Raw genomic sequence first — 21248 nt, 5'->3', positions numbered from 1 at the left:
ATGCTGAGCTGGAGATTTTTTTCTGGTTTATTTTTTGAGGGTTGTTTTTTTTTTTTTTAATGCTAACCTGAATTGTTCCAAATGTTGCATTCAAAAAGGTCAGAGTAATGGAAAAGAAAATATTTTCCATTTTATTCAGTAGTATTCATGAAACAGCACAAAGCTAAGTAAAAATCAACAATATTAAATTGAATAATTCCTTTTCTTTCTGTGTATATTTTTCTTTAATTTAATTTAATTGCCTAAAGTTAGGTTGCTTAAAGAGATGCGGCATTGTGTTCGTGCACATACTTATTGTTTAAGCTAAATTATTTTTAATTTGGAGAAGAGAGAAGAAAAAGCCGCATCAGCAAGAGCAAATGCCAAAATATAAAAGTAACACATTCATCCTTACGGGTAATATAGTAGAACATTGGAAACTTGGAGGTTGCCAGACACACAGCTAACATTAGGGCTAATTTTGAAAATCTAGCGTGCAGTCAATTTTACTGATGCCTGGGGACATACAAGGTAGAAGCTGACAAGAGAACTAATTTTGTTTGGGTTATTTACTGCTATGCATCATCCATGGGTTCCCGCCTGACACACAGCTATATGAAGGGGAATATTATCACACACTAAAAATTTATGTTGACATTCGATATTTGTTCAATATGTCAGCAGTATTACTTTCATAATCAAAAGAGTAAGAAAAAGAGAAAAGCACTTTATGCTCATATAGATATATCTTTTTAATAACAGTCTATAAGGTTAATATAGTTTACCTTTGAGAGTATACAATGAAAACAAGCAGGGTTAGCAGGGAAAATGACAGAAAGCATCAACCCGAGCTGTTTGTTTGCCATTACCTAAGCGAGCCATGTCAGCTCTCTGGCCCGCGTCTGATAGCTATTTGTTGTACAGAGAGCACAGCATAAAAAAAAAAAATAGCAAAAAAAAAAAAAAAAATCAAACTCTTAATACTATTGTGTGCCCATAACCATCTGTCACTGCTAGCCTGGAGATGAGAGGAAGATTACGAGGAATAAACACTGAGCCGCCGAGCATTGGTAAAGCCTTCGGGCAAAAAACTCTTGTGGGGACATCAAAGACATTCTAATTCCGAGGCAGTCAAGGATTACAGTGTGTAACCTGTGCTGACAACAGATAAATGACTGGCAATATTGTGCCAGAGCTGTTGGGTCCTGCATGGAGTACTGATGATGATGATGATGATGATGTTATCTTGCAGAATGGACTCTGCTGGGATAATTTTATGATAAAACACTTTTTTCAAATGCCACTGGGTCCAGGCAGGCATTTACTAGCTACGGGGGCAGCAATCAGTTTCTTCAAAATTTACTGTTCTAAGCCCATTAGAGTTCCAGCGCAGCAAGGCTCTCGATGGAAATCGAAAGCGCCTGCCTTCATCTGAGGATGCTGCATGCAAATCTTCCGGGCTGAGCTACTATCCTTTAGTGCTAGGATGCTTTAGAAACTGATTTATGTAAACTTACTTATAAAAAATTATAGTTTATTTTTAATTGATGAATATGAATTAGAAAATTAAGACTCCAGTTTAGCATCCACTGAACAGCCGAGCATCCTCAGCCCATGGCCCGGGTGGCACAGTTGAAAATAAGGGGCTGGAAGCAGCCCCTTCGTGGTGCAATGTAACCAAAACTAGGCACTCGTTGCCTTATTAGAGGCAAAGGCATTGTGTGCCTTATTCAGACATCAGCAGCTAAAAGCATCCCCTTCTTAGGCCTAGTGCGAGCCTTTGCATAAAGCGGACTAATTTTAGCCAAGTGTTGTAATGTGCAAGGGGGTTTTGTGTGTAAAACATTGGCAGTGGTATCCTGCTTGTATTCCAGCACGCAGCGCTCGCAGATATTGTCCTATACAATAATACTTAACAACCATTGTCTACCCTGATGATTTACATGTAGTTTTCATTTTGAGAAGGGAAAAAAAAAAAAAAAAAAAAGCATAGGAAAGGAAGTTTAATTCTACTTTTTTTCATGTTCCTGTGTTCCCCTTCCCCTAACAAAAACCCCCTTCGCCTAAACCATAAAAAAAACCCCTTTGTGAAGTCATGCTGTTGTTAAAGAAAATCTCTCAAAACAAAGTGATGCTGACCTCATTGCATTAGTGCTTTGCAGGGACCGCCAGCGCCCTAAAATACAGCATCAGCCCCAACACCTCTCCCGCTAAGTCAACCCAGCATAGGCCCTGCCTGCTTGGAAATGCATCAAAATCAGAAGTGACATTCTGTAGCAGACACCTTCTTGCTTTATATTGGTGTTAAAATGTCTTTGCATGAGAACAGGTCCTCAGATTCAATCCCTGCCCCTTCTTTCCATCCCTCCCAAATCCAAGCCTGTTGAGGATTACAGTGTGCAACCTCTGCTGACAGCAGATAAATAACTGACAGTATTTTAGCAGAGTTGCTAGGTTCTCTGCAGAGTAATTTGTTTTCTCCTTTCTCACCAAGTCTTTAATGTTTTGTTATAAACATCTATAGCAAAGTGCTGCTAATAGAAATGACTTACAGCCAAGGATACGGATAAAAGGCTGCAATGAGTTTCCGAGCTGCTTTTTTGCAAGGGCTATGCCAAGGAATTACTCTTCCCATTGTGCAAATGGGCTTCACTGGAAATGGAGAGGAAAATTCTGGTGGTTGACTGACAGAGTTCCCACATCTGATCAGAACTTTGTAGTGTCCCACAGGTTTTCATTGCAAGTGATAAAATGTCCATTTGGTGAAGGATTAAGGAGGTGCCAGTGACCAGTGTGACACACTCCTCCTCTCCCCCCAAAAACTAGCCCACCAGCATTTATACATGTGCATTATTATTATACATGCCCCGTACCTGGAAACTTTCAAGGCCAAGTTGGATGGGATTTTGAGCAGCCTGTCTAGTGGAAGGTGTCCCTGCCCATGGCAGGGAGTTGGAACTAGGTGGTCTTTAAGGCTCTTTCCAAACCAAACCATCCTATGTTTCTGTGAGTCTGTCATTATGCCCTCTCACTGTCCCTTAGCTAGGCCATGGACACTTGCCAAAGCTAATTTTGCTGTAGTTGGAGTACACTGGCGTCTTCTTCCTCTCTTTCTTCATGTGAGCATGAGGGTGGATGTGCAAAACTGCAAACCTGCTGCACCCCTAACCACAGTCATATCACACAGATGACAAGTACACAATTTTATTATGAGATTGGAGGCTCTTTACTTCTCTCTTTTCATGGGAAAGATCTGCAGTGCTTCTTAAGGCATTCACCCAATGAATGAAACCCTTATATTTTTTCTTTTCCCCTCTGTGCGTTGTATCATCTCAGCAGTTAAAGTCTTGATAAGAGAAAGTTGTCAGAAATCAATTCTTCTTCCCCTAATTGTACTGGTGTGATAAAAGATCACACGGGGAATCTGCGAGAATTTACAAACACATGCAAACAAATAGCTGCTATCAGTTCACGTGAAAGATCAGATAAGCCTGTTATCTCATGTTGTATGTACCAGCGGGTGACAAGAGTGTGGGGAAGGACATGGGTCCAGAGATATGAGAGTCAGCAGTGGAAGTCATGATGACGAAATTCAGAAGAAAAAAATTCTAGATTGCAAAAATTATCTGAAGATTTCTGGTCTAAGGGAAAAGGGTGTGTACGGAGATAATGCTGTGCCCAGTTGCCTTTTTTAATAAGTGTCACAAAGAAATGAGTTCATGGAGGGAAGGTTGTTTTGTTGTCACCATGTGCTGTACTAAAGCGGCTGCTCACTATGAGAACCTGGTCCCCTCCACTCAGGAGCAAGTCCTGGGAAAGGATTTGTCCCAGGTAGTTCAATCAGTATTGTGTCTTCTGGGATGGGGTAGCTCTTCATCAGTGAGTTTAACACAAATCTGCAAGCTGTGAGGGAGAGCAGCCTGGAAAGGCATTTTTTAATAGTGGCACCTTGTTGCTCTTCATATTGGCAGTGCAGTAGACAATTTGTGCAGTTACTGTTTGTCTTCAAATTCAGAATTCATAACTATTTAATATAGAGACATTAGAGAATACAGTGAATCTATACCCAAATCATATTTTCCTCACACTGTCGAATATTTTGAATCAAATTTTTTTCCCATCAAGATGCAGATATGGTAAGACAACAAAAGTTGAAAGAGTAGGTGCTCCACCTAGAAATTACCTTTGAGTACTCAGGAGTGCCATTAGCCTCAACAGCCATCCTCACTGTTGTAAACAGCCTTCAGAGAGCATGTAGAAGAAAGAGCCAAGGTCCTACTCCTTCGTGGTGGGTGGCCACTTGTGCAATATCATGTAAGGAGGACAGAGGTTTTGTGTTGTTGAATGTTTTCCCATTTCAGGGAAATTATAGTTGACTGGGTCTGTTCTGCCCCTTTGTGCAGGAAAGTGGTGGAGAGTTTGGCTCTAGATCCATGCTGAATGGGGAGTGAGTTCCTGCAGGGAAACTTATCTTTGAAAAGCAACTGATTCTGGCAAATTTAATCCAAAAAGGTGAAAGTGGTGGATTTCAACATATTTTTTTCCAGCTTTCTTACAGCCTTTTTTCTTGGAGGGCTGTAAGAAGTTGATAGTCCAGAGGAGAAAACTTCTTTAATTTTTATAATGGCAAAAAGATGCTTTGTATTACCCCTGTATTCTTTTGCTAAAAAGCCAGATATAATTTTGAGTAGTTTGTTATGTTTGTAGTATAGATAGACCCTATAGTAAGTGTTCCAAGAGCAATAATTGGCCTTACGACATGTCTTCAGTTCCCTTCCTACCTGATCTCTGATTTGGGTAACCAGAGATTCAATACTGTTGTGTAGTCACAAACTAAACATAAACCTATCAACTTTGAAAATCTTAAGACAAACATTCCATGCTGTGACAGAATGGCAGGAATTAAAGGAGGGCTGTGACATTCCTGTGGGGTGCTAAGAGACCACATCATCCTCAAAAAAGAATACCAAGATCTTTCTTCCCAAACTTTATGGAACACAAAAATACTGTGTTCAAGGCCAGGTTGGATGGGAGTTTGAGCAACCTACGCTCTAGTGGAAGGTGTCCCTACTCATGGCAGGTGGGTTGGAACTGGATGATCTTTAAGATACTTTCAACCCAACCCATTCTATGATTCTATGATGACTTGTACCACCTGCACTTGTATATGCTTTGCATTGCTGTAAAACCTTGAATCTGTCTGAAACAGGAGTGTTCAGGATTCGATCTTAGTGACAGAGAAGCAGAAGCTGAAAGCGAGTTGCCAGTTGTTCACCAAACCATGTGTGCCATCAGAGCTGCATTTGTCTTGCCCCAGCTTTCTCATGCTTTTCCCATGGAAGAATCTGGTAACTGCCTCCATGGGATAGGGAAGAACAATGGCGTCTACATTTTAATCAGGTCCTGAAATTTTCATTTGCAGGTAAATCTGATGATCTGCAAAAGAGATGTTTTTTAGCCTTCCAAAAGATTACATGTCTGCCACTTGTATCGTAAGAGTCAGCTAGGGTAGGGAAGGTGTTTGGGTTTGGGTGATTGGTGGTTTTTCTGGAATGGTTTCAATTGCCTGGGCTCCTGATTAATGGCTGAAGCAGTTTGCTCAATTGGCATCAGCAGTGTACTAAAAGAGAGGGGAGCTATGTCAGAAATACAAAGAGCTAAAATATTTTGTAATCTGTTCTCACTCAGATGTATACTTCAAATTGCATTCCCTCAGTTGAGGGAAATAATTTCAGTTACACTGGTCACAGTAGAAAGCAGTCATTTTTTGAATGCTTTTTTTTTTATTATTAATATAGATATGTTTCTGAGATGAGAAATGATGTTTCTTCTAATGATAGTTACATGTAGTTAATTTCCTTTTTCCTTTTTTAACAGCTTGGTGTTAAAGGCAGTTTCCTTTGGGGGGTGGGGTGGGGGGAATAAAAGTGATACAGCTGATGTTCCTGTTGCCTTAGCAACAGATTTATTTATTAGGGTCTGAAATGACATGAGTTAATATACCACATACCTGCTGATCGGCAAACTCTCCTATTTCAGCTCCAGTTGACAATTAAGTCCTGGACAGCTACAGCCAGGGGTTAATGTTACTCATTAGGAGAACTAGGTCATTACTGGGAAATCAAGGCACTTAAGGCAGCATGGATAAAATATAAAATTCAGCATCTCAAGGAGTGAGGAGTTTTATGTTAATTAACCTTATTTTCCTTTCATTAAAAAAAAATCTTTCATATATGCATATGACAGTGGATCAATTAATTGGTGGGGGGAAAAAAAAAGTAAGCTGTAGTTTACTTTCCTCTCCTACTTGTCTTCATTTCTTTTCGAAGGGTTTCATTATTTTATGGAAAATTCTTATGTCTATATGATGAGTAAAAAGGGTATTAAAATTAGGAAGGGAATCATCATGGAAATCAGCTTTACCACAAGGGAATGAGCAAATAAAAGCCTTGGAAATGAAAATAAATAAGCTTTGCTAATACCTCACCTAAGGAGCAGAATATAAGCCCATCAGAGCTTGGAGATATTTAGAGGTACTTCTTTGCTTCTTTATTAAGCAGTTACATAGTTATTTGACCTTCAGAAATGGAAACTTTAGAGAACTAATACAAGTTGTTGTTAAATACTGTATTTACAGAAATCTGATCAGTGGTGTAGCCAACAGTAACTCCTGTAGTTAGTAATTGGCTTCTGATTTCATTTTATTAAGATATCTGAGTGGGAGTTTTAACTTGATAAGTCAAGTGATTTAATAAAGCTTTCCTGAAAGCTTTTATTTACTAACTTTAAGAAGACTTTATTCTGATACTGGAGAGCTTAATAGGCTGAAAAAATAATCATATTAAAAGAAAACTTATTTTTTTTACTCACTGCTCCTCCAAATACACTTAGTTCTTTCACTTCTGCTAAGAACTCTACTTTCTTTTCTATGTTTAATCTCTGTGGCCCAATTCTGCTTCTCATTGCATTTAGAGTAATTTGATGTAAACCTCTTTTCCACTGCTGTAAAGTCAGGGTTGAAGCAGCAGGTTACCTGGTGTGTACAGTAAAACGTTGTATCAGATTGTAACAGCACTGTTACCTGTATCAAAAACAAAATTGAAACCCCATATGAGTGGGTTTTTTCTGCTCCATGGAATGGTTTTGCACCCTGAGATAACTGTTTTCTTAAATATAAGAAAAAAGTTAAATAACATCAGGATTCTGCCTATCTTATCCTTTATCACAAGGATAAACTGTCCTTCTTCATTCACTCTGTGCTATCCAGACACTTGCAGAGGCCACTTCAGTGGCTGTCCTCTGAAGCCTGTTCCAATAGATGCTTCAGCCATGGTTGAAAAACTGATTTTGAGTTATGTAAGACTATAAGTGCATCATGTGGACATTTGAAGATTATTTACATTTGGAATAGATGTATCACAGTTTGCCGTAATAGCTCCAGTAAGCTCAGTTCTCCCTTTTTCCATGGTACAAAACTCATTTTATGGTGATTTTTTTCTGGTACAATTGTGAAACCCAAGTCTTTGAGAAGAAACACATGTGAACTGCTAGGACTGAGTCCTCTCAGTGCTCTGAAGGAAGGGGGCTTTGCTTTTCCAACTGTTGCTATCAAAGCAATCCTTTTCTGCTCCATTCACCCAAGCTGTTTTTGGAGTTTCTCTTTCAAACCTCTTCCTTCTGTCTTTGTCAAGGTCAGTTTCTCAGGCCTTTCCTCATATGTAGTCTTGTGCAGCGAATTTGCATCTCACCTTTCTACAGTTTCTCAACCTTTCCCATCTCCATCATTTCACTACCTGTACAGGGTACAACACATTGATCCCTGTTTTCTCCTAAGCCCTGTTGTGCAACCTGACTGGATCATCCTCTTGGTCTCTAGACTGGTTTCAAGTTTTTCCCCATGTGAACTGGTTTTGTGTTGCATTTTTTCACCATCTCCTTTACTTCTTCACTCAGTTCACTATTTCTTTGTCATGCTGTTCTTGAGTTATATTTGATCAGATCTTATTTGTCCCCTTTGCTTTTTTCTGGTCCACATCTAAGAGTTTTAGTCAAACTTGGAAAGGACATGTAACCATTACTGCTTTCTGTCTTGTCAATCCATCTCCTGTACTTTCTTAACCAAATAGTCCATTTTCTTGGTTTTCCTTATTTTCAGTGCATATAAAACAGTTCTTTTTTCTGCAAAGACCAGTAACTTTGTTCTGAACCCAGTAGAGGGATCACTGACAGTGAAAACAAGATCTGTGTTTTCAATCCAGATGTTAGAACCTCCCTGGGTTTTAGCAGCCTGACTTCTAGTGGAAGGTGTCCCTGGCCATGGGACAGGGCAAGGTGGCTGGAACGAGATGGTTTTATAGTCCCTTCCAACCCAAACTATTCTGTGATTCTGTGACCTGCAACAGTAGGACTGTCTCACTTAGCTTTAGCCTAAGGTGTGCACAGCACAAATGGACTTTTCAGTGACTGTGTGCAGAAGGACTTTTTTCAAAGGCTTGTCTACATTTTTAGGAAGACTTCCAGTGTGTCTTTGGCTCAAAGTCAAACACTTCCAAATATTCAGTTCTTACTCTAAACCTCTGACTGCTAAGACCACCACTAAACCATATCACTGAGGGCCTCATCTACACAGTTCTTGAATACTTCCAGGGATGGTGATTCCACCACTTTCCTGAGAAGACTGTTCTAACACCTGATTATCCTCTCTGAAGAAATTCTTCCCAATATCCAATCTAAACCTCCCCTGGTGCAGCTTGAGGCTGTTACTTCTTGTCCTATCGCTTGTTACTTGGGAGAAGAAACTGACCCCCACCTCACTGCTACTTCCTTTCAGGCAGTTGTAGAAAGCAATGAGGTCCCCCATGACCCTTCTCTTCTCCAGACTAAACCCCCCTCCCAGTTCCCTCAGCCTTTCCTCATCACACTTGTGCTCCAGGCCCTTCACCAGCTTTGTTGCCCTTTTCTGAACCTGCTCCGGCACCTCAGTGTCTTTCTTGTAGTGAGGAGCCTAGAACTGAACACAGGATTTGAGGTGCGGCCTCACAAGTGCCCAGTACAGGGGATGATCACTGCCCTGCTCCTGCTGGCCACACTATTTCTGATACAGGCCAGGATGCTGTTGGCCTTCTTGGCTACCTGGGCACAAGCTGGCTCATGTTCAAGCTGGCTCATGTTCAAGCTGGCTCATGTTCAGCAGCCATCAGTCATCACCCCCAGGTCCTTTTCTACTGAGCAGCTTTCTAGCCACTCTGCCCCAAGCCTGTAACATTTCATGGGGTTGTTGTGGCCCACATGCAGGAACTGGCACTTTGCCTTGTTGAACCTCATGCCGTTGGCCAGAGCACATCCATCCAGCCTGTTCAGATTCCTCAGCAGAGCCTCCCTGTCCTTCTACAGATCAACACTCCCACCCAACTTGGTGTTGTCTACATATTTACTGAGGGTGCACTCAATCCCCTCATCCAGATCATCAGTGAAGAAATTAAACAACTCTGGCCCTAACATCAAGGGTGTTAGTCACCACTAGTGACTGGTTGCCAGCTAAATGTGATACAATTTACCAACACTCTTTGGGCTCGGCTAAGATACATTTTGCAGTTTTACTAGGTAATGGTTTTTTTGTTCTGTTTTGTTTTGGTTTGGTTTTTTTTCACAACTTGTTCTTTGGATGCTCTTGAAAACTTCTGGCAGAATTTTTCTAGAAGGTTATATAGTCCAAGATAGCCTCAGTCTTGAGAAACATCATAAACAAGGACTGTAGAGGTTCTGTAAGAAGTCCCAGGCAAATTTTAGCAGATGGTGCCACCAGCCCCATTTGTAATTCACAATACCTCAGACCAAAGTTTGTGAATATCCTCCAAGAGATAAAAATATTTCATAAGCAAGTGATCTAATATTCCTCCTTATTTTCACTAGTACTAGGGTGGGTTATGTTTCTTCCTTCAAAGTTCTTTTTAATTAGTTTCCTCTTCTTACTGCATTGCAATTCTCCTCTGCCTTTCCCTTCTTCTCCTCCCTGCTCTCCTTTTCTCTGTGTTTTCACCCTTTTTTCCCCACCCTTTGTCCTCTAATCTCTGCTTTTCCTCAGTTGTCTTTGTGCAAACCCTGACTCAATGAAATGAGTTGATTCTTCATTCTGAAAGCAGTGCTATTTGTAGTTACTTTAATCTTGTTGAATAATGAGTTTCAAGCCTTGGTCTTGGTGCCAAGAAATTTCCTGCTTAGGAGCTTCATGCTTGGAGCTGTCAGCTTCATGGATCCAAAAAGGATGAGTTATCTTAGGTACCTGAGCTAATTCCTCTCAGGATATTGCTCAGTAGGGATGAGGAGTTACTTTTTGCCCTAGGCAGGGTATCTGGTGCAGTATTAAGTGGTCGTGTTTTGATGATATGAGTCCACCATGGAAATCACAGGGGGGCCACAGGATCTTTTATGGTGGGATCACCATTCCCAGGGAAATGTGTAGTAATGTCGTTTTTACGTAGTATTTTATATTTAATTCTTTTTCTGTTTTTCCAAGGAACCAACTGAGTAGATTCTTACCCACTTATTGTCATATTCATACCTGTCTACTATTACCGTAACATGACAGTTTTTATAGTATGTTGAATCACAATAACAGATACTGTGTATTGTTATCAGGGCTGTCATGGTCACTCAGATTATTTTATCTCTCCTCCTGACAACAGGAAGCAGTTTGTTACATTACCTTTTGAACACAAAAGGAAGTTAATTTTTCTTTTTTTTCTTTTTTTTTTTTTTTTTTAATTTTTTTTTTTTTTTTTTTTTTTATTTGGGTGCAGTCCATAGCAGTTATGAGGTTGTGTTGCAAGGTTGACTAAAACGTTTTTTTATCTGAATCCTATACGTGAGAAAACCTAGGTTCACCAAGCTAAAGAAATGAAAAGGTATTTGAATGAAAGTGCATGATTTTTACACCAAGGTAACTGAAACCGAACACCAGTTTTTCTCTTCAAAGGTAGGAAATAAGCAGGAGGTTCAATGACTGATGCTGATCCTGAGGTTTCTTTGGTTCGAGAATGCACAATATTTTATTTTGAGTTTTTTCTTCATGAATTGTGAGGGGAGAAGAAGAATCTAAACAATAAACTCCCAAGGTTCTTTTTTTTTTTTTTTTTTTTATGAATCTCTCCTAGATAACGCAAGGTAGGAGAAAATGCTTTTCCAGCGTAAAGCAAAATGTCACCCATTTTTCTCAGGCCAGCAATTTGAAAAAATCAGAAGGTAAAATATATTCCTCACTGTAAATACCTCACAGGCTATAATAGAAAATAAAAGACTGTATTTGCCAGTCTTGTTTGGCTGCTTTGTGCCTCTCTAGTGACACTTTTTAATTCCTTGGTTTGCAGAGGTGTTTTGCAAGGATCAGGACCTTTTTTGTTTGTAGAACCTCCAAATTGCTAGCCAAAAATTATTCTGTATGGTCGTTTCTTCCAGTGACACTTATGCAAAAGCATTTTCTTCTACTTGACTCCATTTTCTGTTAACTGAGGGAGTATTAGATATTGTGGTAACTTTTGATGCTGATGATGGCAGACAGTGTTTAGAGGCACAATTACAGCAAAGACATTTTGTAGGCATAAAAGCCAAAGAAGAAAACTCATTGGAGTTAACTACATATTTACAGTCTACCTCTACCTCTTATTGGAAATGTAAAAAGATGGGAAAATGCTGTGATAAATTGAATAGATGGAAAGCAATTAACTTTTCCTTCATGTTTGTGTTTTCATAGTTATTTTTTTCTCCTGTTTCTTTTCTAGTAGCTCTTTCCCAGCAGTACTATTTCCTCTTTTGCAGTTAAGATGAGCATTGTTACCAGAAATTTTGTATTAGAATTTTAAATTTTTTGTCCCTTTTTATTTTTTCCCAATCTTAATATAGAAATGTGTATTAAAGTGATTTGAATGAGGGAAGTCCTCTGTCCTCCATGAAAATAATTACTAGAATGTGGCATTCATTTTGATATATTGAATATTCATTTGGATATCTTGAATAGGCTTGCCACATAAGTCCTCTTACTTCAAGAAGAATATTTCACTACTAAAGTATTTACTGACTCTGATCCTCACCACATTTTTGTAAATGAAAGCTCCTGTAAGAATGTATCTTACAGATGGGGAAACCTGGGCAGAGCCGTCTCGTGGGAAATCAGTGTTGGGAAAAGACCAGAACTCTGCGATTCTCTGTTTTGAAGGCCAAGCTTATTTTTTTGTGTGACTATACTGCCCCTTTCTAACCTTATTAGATTATAATAAACCTTAAAATATATTCAAATTTTTCTGAGCTCAAGATTTAATGTAAAGTTTGGAAGTGTAATACATTAAATATTATAATGCAGTGAAAATAATCCCTGATACTGTTCTTTAGGTTAGGTTTGACATGAAACGAAGCTCCATTTTTAGCTCAGCAGAGTGCGAATGCAAAGACTGCACCACTTATCAATGTTTTGCTGCTTGCTTCTTGAGAATGCCCTGAATAGATACAGGGTCAACAGGAGGCTGATGTCATGAGTCCTCTTATCAGCCTGTGGCATCCTTCATCACCCTCCCCAAGTCTGTACCATATCAGTCAAAACATTAAAGAACCTCAAGTTCCTATTCTTTACTGTTCTTCCCATTCACCCAAACAAAGAATGTTACTGGGATAAAGGCACCTTCCAGCTCCTGGCTCAGAGTGTGAAAAAGGTTCAGCTCTTGCCTCACAGCCCGCTGTCAGCAGCAGAGAATGCTCATGCTTTTCTTCACCTTCATTCTTTCAAAAATGTTAACTTTTACAAGGGGTTTTACACATTTTCTACCTTTTCCTCCATGGTGCTTCTCCATCCTCTCTGCACTGTACTTCCCTGCTAATGCGTCTGCATGCCTTTGCTCTCTGTTTTCTCTTCTTTGGTTCTCCTCCTTTAATAATCATGCAGTTTTACTTTTGCTTCCTAATTTATGTCTTTACTGGTTTTTTTCCTGACCTTTTCTGTACCTCTGATAGCACTCTCAAATGCTCTCTGCAGCCGTGTTCAAGTCTGATTTTTTCTGTATTCTTTCCGTTTTCCCAAGCCTGTGCCTTTTTCTTCTTCTCTTCTATTTACACTGTATTTATCTTCCTGCCACCTCCTGAGTTTGGATATGTCATCGGTTTTTTAAGTTTTCAACTTGAATATTTGTTTTGGGTTTTTTTCTTCTCATGGTTCTCTTCTGAGGTTGGTTTGCCCTCCTCATCTGCCCTGATTGCTGTCAGACTTGCTCCTCACTATTTCACTTTTCCAAAAACTAAAGGACCATTGTCATCCACGGTAAGGTCTGTGTCTTAGAAACTACATTTCCATCAATATTAATTATTGATTCTGTGCTCGCAGACTTCCCCAGCTGTGTCGCTGCCCCTCATGCCTTCTGTGTGCTTTCTCTGGCTGATGTCTCTTGTCCCTTCGTTTCCATCCTGGGTGGCTCTTGGCTTGCTGGTCCTCTATCTCTATGACTGCTGCCCAGCTTCATAAATAATGACTGATGCTTCAGTGGCCTAGTTCATCAACCAATTTCTAGCAATAATTGCAGGTAGGCAGAAATCTGTCTTTTAGGTCTTGCTATATATCCTAAAACAAAAAAAAAAGAAAAAGAAAAAAAAAGAAAATGCTATTTTAACTTACGGAGATTTTGTGCTTGTTTTAGCATTACCATTTGTCACCGTTGCCCATCTGACATTCAGGTGATTTTACGAAATGGGAAACAAAAGGAGATGTACCCATTGTGAATTGCTTGGATTTAAGGCACTACAAAAAGTGAACTATTACTGCATGCCCTCACAATTTGAAATTCTCTACCACTGAAAATCTCCCATGCTAAATGTCCTAAGAAGATTACGATCAACCTTTTTAATATTGCTTTTAGCTGAGCTTATTTGTAACCCTTTCAAAATACCCTGAGATGGCATGACAGTGCTGTTGCTATCACAATCATTGTGTACCCTTTACGCAGTATTTTCTCAAATAATAAGACCTTCTCACCTTGTTTAACACTTCTGCGTTACTGATTAACTTGCATAAACTGTAGGGTTTTATTTTGTTTTTAATAGAATGCATTTATTTTCCCCTTTAAGCAAGTCCTGTCTCTTTTCCACAACTCTTCTACTTTCTAATTCATAGCTGATGCTTCTTCCTCCACATCCTAAATAACTGATTATCACCATGTAGGATAACTTTGCGTATACTTAAAAAATTAAACTTCAGTCACAGAAGACCATATGGGTCACTTACTAAATTTCACTCAAATTCAAGAGATGAATATGCAGAAAATAATGTAAAGGGCCAAATTCTTCTTCTTTTTTTTTTTTTTTTTTTTATAATTTTAATATGTTTCCCATCGCTGATCAGGGATGTTGGTATACTGCAGCCCCAGGGATAACTCAAATTTGGCTGGTCTCTGTGCACATTCTTTCCAGTTCCAGCAAAGGATAAGGCTGGAGGGCTCAGGCTGAAAAAAAAAGAATGTTTTGAAGACTGTTGCCATTGATCGTATAGAGGAGCATCATTCTAGTGCTATGAAGTTGCTTTTTTTAATCATTTTAGGCTGAAAAGAGGGATGTCAAGTCATCAATTAATCCTGACAGCATCCTTCTGTGGTGAAAAAATAATACTCTCACACCCATTTTATAAACAGAAAATCTGAGGCAGAGATAATGGAGGCTCAGAGCTGGTGCTGCTGATACTACCACCCTCTCATTCCTCATTGCAAGGACAGTCTTGAAAGTTTTATTTTCGATTAAAAAGGGAAGTCACTAAATCAGGCTGAACTCTGGGCCACATTCCCATAACCAGACCACTAAAGCTCAGCCAGTTCTTAAGAGAGACTTCAAATGCCTCTATTAAAATGTTTTAGACTAAAAAAAATAAAAATAAAAAAAAAAAAACCAACAAAAAAAACTGGTAAGAAAATTGAGTATGCAGTATCGAAACATGGAGATTAAATGTCTCCAGTGACAGTGCTCTCAAATCCAAGTATAGGTGTGGTGCCTGTGTCTGTTTTGTAGCACTTACAGCTGGAGTTTGGCTATTCTGATGTTCTCGTGTTCTTACAATGAAATTTAGAGCATCTTCAGACCGTGCTCAGTTCTTATTTTTCCATTGCCAGATGCATATCAAATCAAGTAAAAATACAAGAGCATTTCAAATACCTAACGTAAACAATGAAGCCAGATCCTGGAAGCACATTAGCTTGATTTTTTCCCATAGTATCTTAAAAGAAAAGTTTTCATTTTACTATCAGGCTTTTATACAGTTTTTCAGTTCTTCTTAAGGGAATATAATATTAAGGGAGTATATAATTAATATTGTTTAATAAAGCTCAAAAATGCAACAGATGCAGCCAAAAGTGCACATCATTTTGAGCAGATCTTTACAGAACAGACATTCCATATTGTGTTCATCTTTTTCCACAATCACTGCTATGGCAATCTGGTGTGTTCAGCAGTTGTTGCTGAGTAAGGCAGACTGGATTGTATATGATTTTCTCCATGTCAGCCAAGAAACAGAGCTCTCTTCTTTTTGATGCAGTAAAGAGGTGGTCTTGTACTATTTATTGCTTTCTCCCAGGAGCAGCTATACTTTACTAACTTGCAATAATAATAATATACTGCAATCTGTAGGTGCACGTGCTAGAACCTTTCTGTAGGTCTTAACCAAAAATAAAATGGTTATGGTGTTGCAAAGTCGTGGAGGCTGGGAAATTGAATAAGATGACCTCCCAAATTGAAAAGCTACAAGATTCACAAAATGTATCATTAAAATCTGTGAGTATCACATAAAAGCAAGGTATTTTAAAAGGGGGTATGGAAGGAGGATCACCTACAGCAGAAAACCCGTAAGAGAAGCTCCAGTTCCAGCAGAGGAAACGTTTCTCCTTTCAGCATTCTTTCTAGGTGCCAAATTTTCCTTCTGTTCTTCCCCACCTATTAAACAAAGCTGCAACTTCCAATTCCTATCAGTTTTCCTAAATTGTGCAGCTTATGTGGCTTCGATGAGCTGTAAGGCTCCATGTTCTCTTGCCAGCTCCTTGACAGTGTGGCTCCAACAGCATCCTCCACTTTTGGCTGCCTCTGGGACCCCTGGTCTCTTCTGGAAAGTGAGAAGGAAAGCATATCCTATGCTGGAAGGACTTTTTGTGACTGCAGAGCTGATAGTAGGGCTGTGAGGAGCTTGGAAAGCTCTGTAAGCATCGCAGCTCAGTCTGTCAAGACTGCCTCCTCTGTGTATGAGGATGTTTTGGACCATCTCAGGATGAGCTGGGCATCACTCAGCATCAGATACAGGATGGGGGCTCATCAGGATCACTTCTAAAGCACCCACAAAAGCCTGCCTTGGGGAATCTGAGGCTAACAGGAAACATTATCACATTATCATGAATTACACTGCCTCCCAGCATCAAAGCTATTTTCCTTGCAAACTTGCACATTTCTGGTAGAGATGGTTTCTTCTAGCCAAGTCTGAGTCTTCTGTTATAATCCCATTTTTCCTCTTTCAGCTGGGCATTTGGAGGCAACTAAAGTACAGACAACACATTTTTACCCTTTACTTACCTACCAGAAACAGGTGGCCATTTTAAGCATGAGGATGCAAGCAAACTAGTAGGCAGTACTGGAATCTTTGCAACTGGAAGAAATTCTCTCTCCAAGCCAGTGCTCGTATCCCCTTCTGTTACTGGAACTGCCATGAAAACTCCTGGTTCACAGATGTGAAACAAATTATGAAGCTTATGCAGTTACATTCCTCCTTATTATTGGGAACAAAACAAATCTGGAAGATGGAGGACTTCTTAAAGTAATTATTGTCTGCCTTTATTTTAAGAAAATGCAACTAATTCTGAAAACTCCTCAATTCCTGAAGATTTTTCAGCCTAGAGAAGTCACATTAATTATAAGATTAATTTGTTTTAATTCCCTAAACCAAAAATATTGACTGAATGAGAAATTAACACATGTAGAGCTGCAGATGTCGTTTGGCTTCAGATTTCCTGAATTATATAATTATTATCTTTCATATAACAGTGTGACAAACCTACAGATTCATTCTATAAGATTGGTCTGTGAAGAAAGACACCAGGGCAGCTGAGCTATAGATTTTTCATTAATACAGGAAGGAAAACAGTGGAATTTTCTAAATAATAAATAAAACCAAAATATTTTAAAGACATATGGTGCACATCTGTCTGAAATACAGTAATTTAAAGCAGAGTAATTAAATGCAAGATATAATGTTCACCTTAGAGTGGGAGCATTATTTCATTTTAAATAAAACTTAGCAAATTTGGGAAATTTAGATAATCTGTGGTACCTTTTTGAACCTTTCATTCTGTGCTAGAAGATAGATTAACAAACTGACTTATTTACTTTTTAGATAATCAGCCTTGTGTTTCAAGGCATTAAGTGTCATATTCATTCAAACCTTTAATATTATCTTAAGCTAAAATTATGAGCATTTTTTATTTTAACTTCCAGTTAACTCCTTAAAAGTCTAAAGGTAGAAGATGCCTTATGTTATTCTTTTCTTTTTTACCTAAATGGATCAGAAGCTTTTCATGAATATAGCATGGTTTCGTAGAATTCCAGTTTGGGAAATCCTGTGGTTTCAGTAAAAGTTTTTTGAGTCACCTGTGCCTCTTGAAATAGAGATTGTATGCATACTTTTGGACAGAAAACAAAAAAAAAAACCACCTGGTTTTTTTTCCTACCGTACCCTTTTTTTAATATGATTTTTGCCTTCAGCTGGGTGAGATATTACTCAGTCCTGCTCACTTTCAAGTGTGGTAATTTGAAGAGTTAAAAGCATTATTTGAAGACAGGGAAGAGAGAGAAGAATCTGATTAAACTGAGTTTTGATCCCAAGAGCTGCACTGAGTAAAATGTTTAACCATGAAACGAAGCAAGGAGGGAAACTGCTGAAGATGTTTAGTCCCCAGAAGTACTATTCAAGAGAAATACTGTTCTGATAAACAAACAAAAAAAAAGTTCCGCAAGTAAATATAAATGATGCTGATATAAGTTCTGTTTATTTTAAGGGAACATGACAAAGGTCCTGAAACTTTCTTTGAAGTCCTGCTGAAACTGAAAGAAAAAGATCTACCTTTTCATGTGTCCGTCCTTGGAGAGGCTTTCAGTGAAATTCCAGGTACCTTTCCTTTTTTTTGCTTTACTGTAAAGTTAGCATAAAGTAGATATTTCCAGAAGTAATTTTCAGGTACACATTATATTAGTGAAAAGACCATGTTTAAAATCTTCATAGTTATAAAACTAAATAACATAAATATGTTGTAAAATTAAAATTATTAAAAACAGTAAGCATCTTTGATTTTACTTGGTGGTACGAAACCTTATTTATGACTTGTGTTTCATAACACTTCTGTATTTATTTAAATAGAGAGATAGGTGTGAGTGAGTGGATGGTTCAAATAGGAAACAAAATCTCTCAGGTCAGGATCACTCATCTGAAATCCAGACTGAGATTTCAGCAGGTGAAAACAGTTAGTTCCCTTTCAAATAGAAGGTTAAGGACTTCTGTGGAGACTTCTGGTTTGTATCTGGCATGAAAGTGGTCATTAATCTTTAATATTCTTATACCACTCTTTTGCACACTCTTTCTGTTTCTTGGTTTCTGATAACCACTCCTCTGTAAACAGTTTCACCCATCTGAAAAAGAAGTAGGTTTTATTCTGAATACACACAGCTTTGTGCCTGAGATATTTTGGCAATAAAGAGAATAGTCAAATCCTATACCAGGTGCACTTGTAGTAAATCAAATCTTTTAAAAATGTATGTTAATAATGAGTAAGCTTCAAAATATGTGATGCTTTAGCTCATATGTGATTTCCAAAACATGGACTAAGCATCCTTCTATTTTTTCTGTTCATAAAAATAGACTTGGGATTAGTGTATTTGTCAGTTCTGCTGTATCTGTTGCCTGCTGGACTGGTGATATTTCAATTGGTTTAGATTTGGTTTTGTGGTTTTTAAGACACCAAGAAATTGATCTGATCCAAATAAGTTTTGGGTCTTCAGCTGTGGCACAACTGGATTGGAAAAAAAGATAATAGTTTGGTAGCAGGAAATTCTTTGTGTTTTCTGTCCACTTCTTTTTAGACAGTTTCTGAAAGCCTGTTCTTCCAGGCAAGTCTTATCGCACATCCCAAGGCGATGTTGCTTTCCAGACTGAATGCACCAGATTTCTTAGAAGGAGAAATTTCTAAGGAATATGTGACAGATAGGAATATATGGTGGTGCACTGCGGGAACAGATTCTATTGACACTCATTTTGGATGTTGTTACGTATCTCATTTGTGGCTTCAGTACTTATGAATAATGTAGATCATCTTAAATTTATGCCAGTATATCAAATCTATATGCCGTACCTCTTGTCTTGTCAATTCATTCATCCTCATGTATAAATAGATTCTATATAAAGGGCAACATGGTGAAATGTGTCTCATCACCATGTATTTGATAGGGCCATATTCATACAAATGACATATGCAGGTCATTGCTAACAAGTACCAATAAAACCTGTTGCACATGCTTTACTGAAAAATCTATTTAAGAGATGTTTTGCAGATTTTTTTAATTTTTTTTTTTTATAAATTATGGACTCTGTGTTTCCTCTCCCTCCGATTATGGGACCAAATTCCATCAGTATTATAAATGTCACCTTTACAGTCATTGCTAAGACAAAAAGTGCATAACATATTTCATAATTCAGTAATCATTCTTTTTCTTTTTGGAAAACCCAATTTTTCAGTAGCTTGCTGGTTTGAAATAAACAGCAAATATCCAATAAGAAGTTAAGAAATGTTTAATTTTCAGTGGTGCTAAAGCTTGAGTTTAGGCTCTGAAAGAATCAAGAGATACAACTTAGGGCTTCAGGCAAGTATGCTTCAGAGGGCAGTTCCACCCCTGGGGAAGAGAGCAAGTAGCTCCATGACTGGCTCTTGCTTGGACTTTGTCAGTGGTGGAGTTCAGGCTGGCAAGTATCCCAACGATAACTAGAAGTTACTTGTTATGGGTGGCAGTTGTGTCTATCTCATCTTTGATCTTCATGCACATAGCAAGCATCATTAGAGGTTTAAGACCTTTTTCTGTCATTGGTACTCCTCTGTCCTAGGATATAAACTGCACTTTCAGTGTAGATTTATGGTACATCAAATTTTGGCTTGATAAAGATAGCAGCAGAGCAATGTGCGTATTTGGAAGACTGGCACAGACATCTGAACCCCATACCAAGAAGCAGCATCTTTCTATCATTACTGTAATGCTGATATAGGCTGCCCCAATCAGCCTGCTGTCCTCCAGCCATCCCAACCCTCCTCATTCCCCTTCCAGCTTCCTCCCCTTGAGCTCTGAAATAGACTCATATGACCCTCATAAACTTAGCATAGAATGGTTTGGGTTGGAAGGGACCTTAAATATAGTGCCAACCCCCCAGCTATGGGCAGGGACACCTTCCACTAGAACAGGTTGCTCCAAGCCCTGTCCAACCTGTCCTTGAACACTTCCAGGAATGGGGCAGACACGGCTTCTCTGGGCAACCTGTGCCAGTGCCTCAATACCCTCACAGTGAACTTCCTAATGTCTAATCTAAATCTCCCCTCTTTCAGTTTTATGCCATTCTCTCTTGTCCTATCCCTACATTTCCTTGTAAAAACCTCCTCTCCAGCTTTCTTTTCTGGCCCTTTATGTACTGGAAGACTGCTCTGAGGTCTCCCCAGAGCCTTCTTTTCTCCAGGCTGAACAAGCCCAGCTCTCTCAGCCTGTGCTCCAGCCCTTGGAGCATCTTCATGGTTTCTTTGGACTTACTCCAACAGGTCCTCATCCTTCTTATGCTGGGGACCCCAGAGGTGAATGCAGTACTCCAGGTGGGGTCTCATGAGAGCAGGGTACTTGACTGTACTTGCTCCAGCTTTTTCACAGTTCCTCCATCCAGTCTTCTCGTTTCCACCCTGCCTGCCAGCATGTCTTCGGCATTTCCTGTACTCTCCATCTGGGTTTTTTTTCTTATGTTGTTTCTTCTTTTCCTAGCCTAGTGCTCCCCTCCTTTCTTCCAGATGTCCCCTCCTGAAAGCATCAGCGTGAGGACCGGTGGGTTTGCTCCACAAGGCTCTGCAGTGAAGAGTTTGAGCAAGGACAAGGGGCCAACTCCAATCCCACAAATAGAGAAGTGACACAGCTGCTATGAGCATCACTTCATTTAAGGCTTAACAATCTAATGAGAATTAAACTATCAG

General features: G+C 39.0%; 1 protein-coding gene across 7 annotated transcripts in view; it reads left to right on the top strand.

Moving 5' to 3' along the window:
• The window catches only part of GTDC1 (glycosyltransferase like domain containing 1), a gene marked incomplete at its 5' end in the record, with an annotated part of 127781 nt that overhangs the window by 91397 nt on the left and 15136 nt on the right, over nucleotides 1-21248 (top strand). For 6 of the 7 annotated variants that reach the window (XM_080620667.1, XM_080620666.1, XM_080620669.1 and 3 more), the window contains one exon: nucleotides 18036-18145. The exons of the other annotated variant lie outside the window; for it this stretch is intronic. In XM_080620667.1, coding sequence (XP_080476793.1) covers nucleotides 18036-18145 — 110 coding nt within the window. The remainder of the gene's footprint in view (nucleotides 1-18035; nucleotides 18146-21248) is intronic. 7 annotated transcript variants of the gene reach the window in all.

This window comes from Psittacula echo (assembly GCF_963264785.1).
Source record: "Psittacula echo genome assembly, chromosome: 6".
Classification (NCBI taxonomy): Eukaryota; Metazoa; Chordata; class Aves; order Psittaciformes; family Psittacidae; genus Psittacula; species Psittacula echo.
The sequence above is the reverse complement of the archived record's forward strand: the minus strand, read 5'-3'. Positions and strand labels throughout refer to the sequence as shown.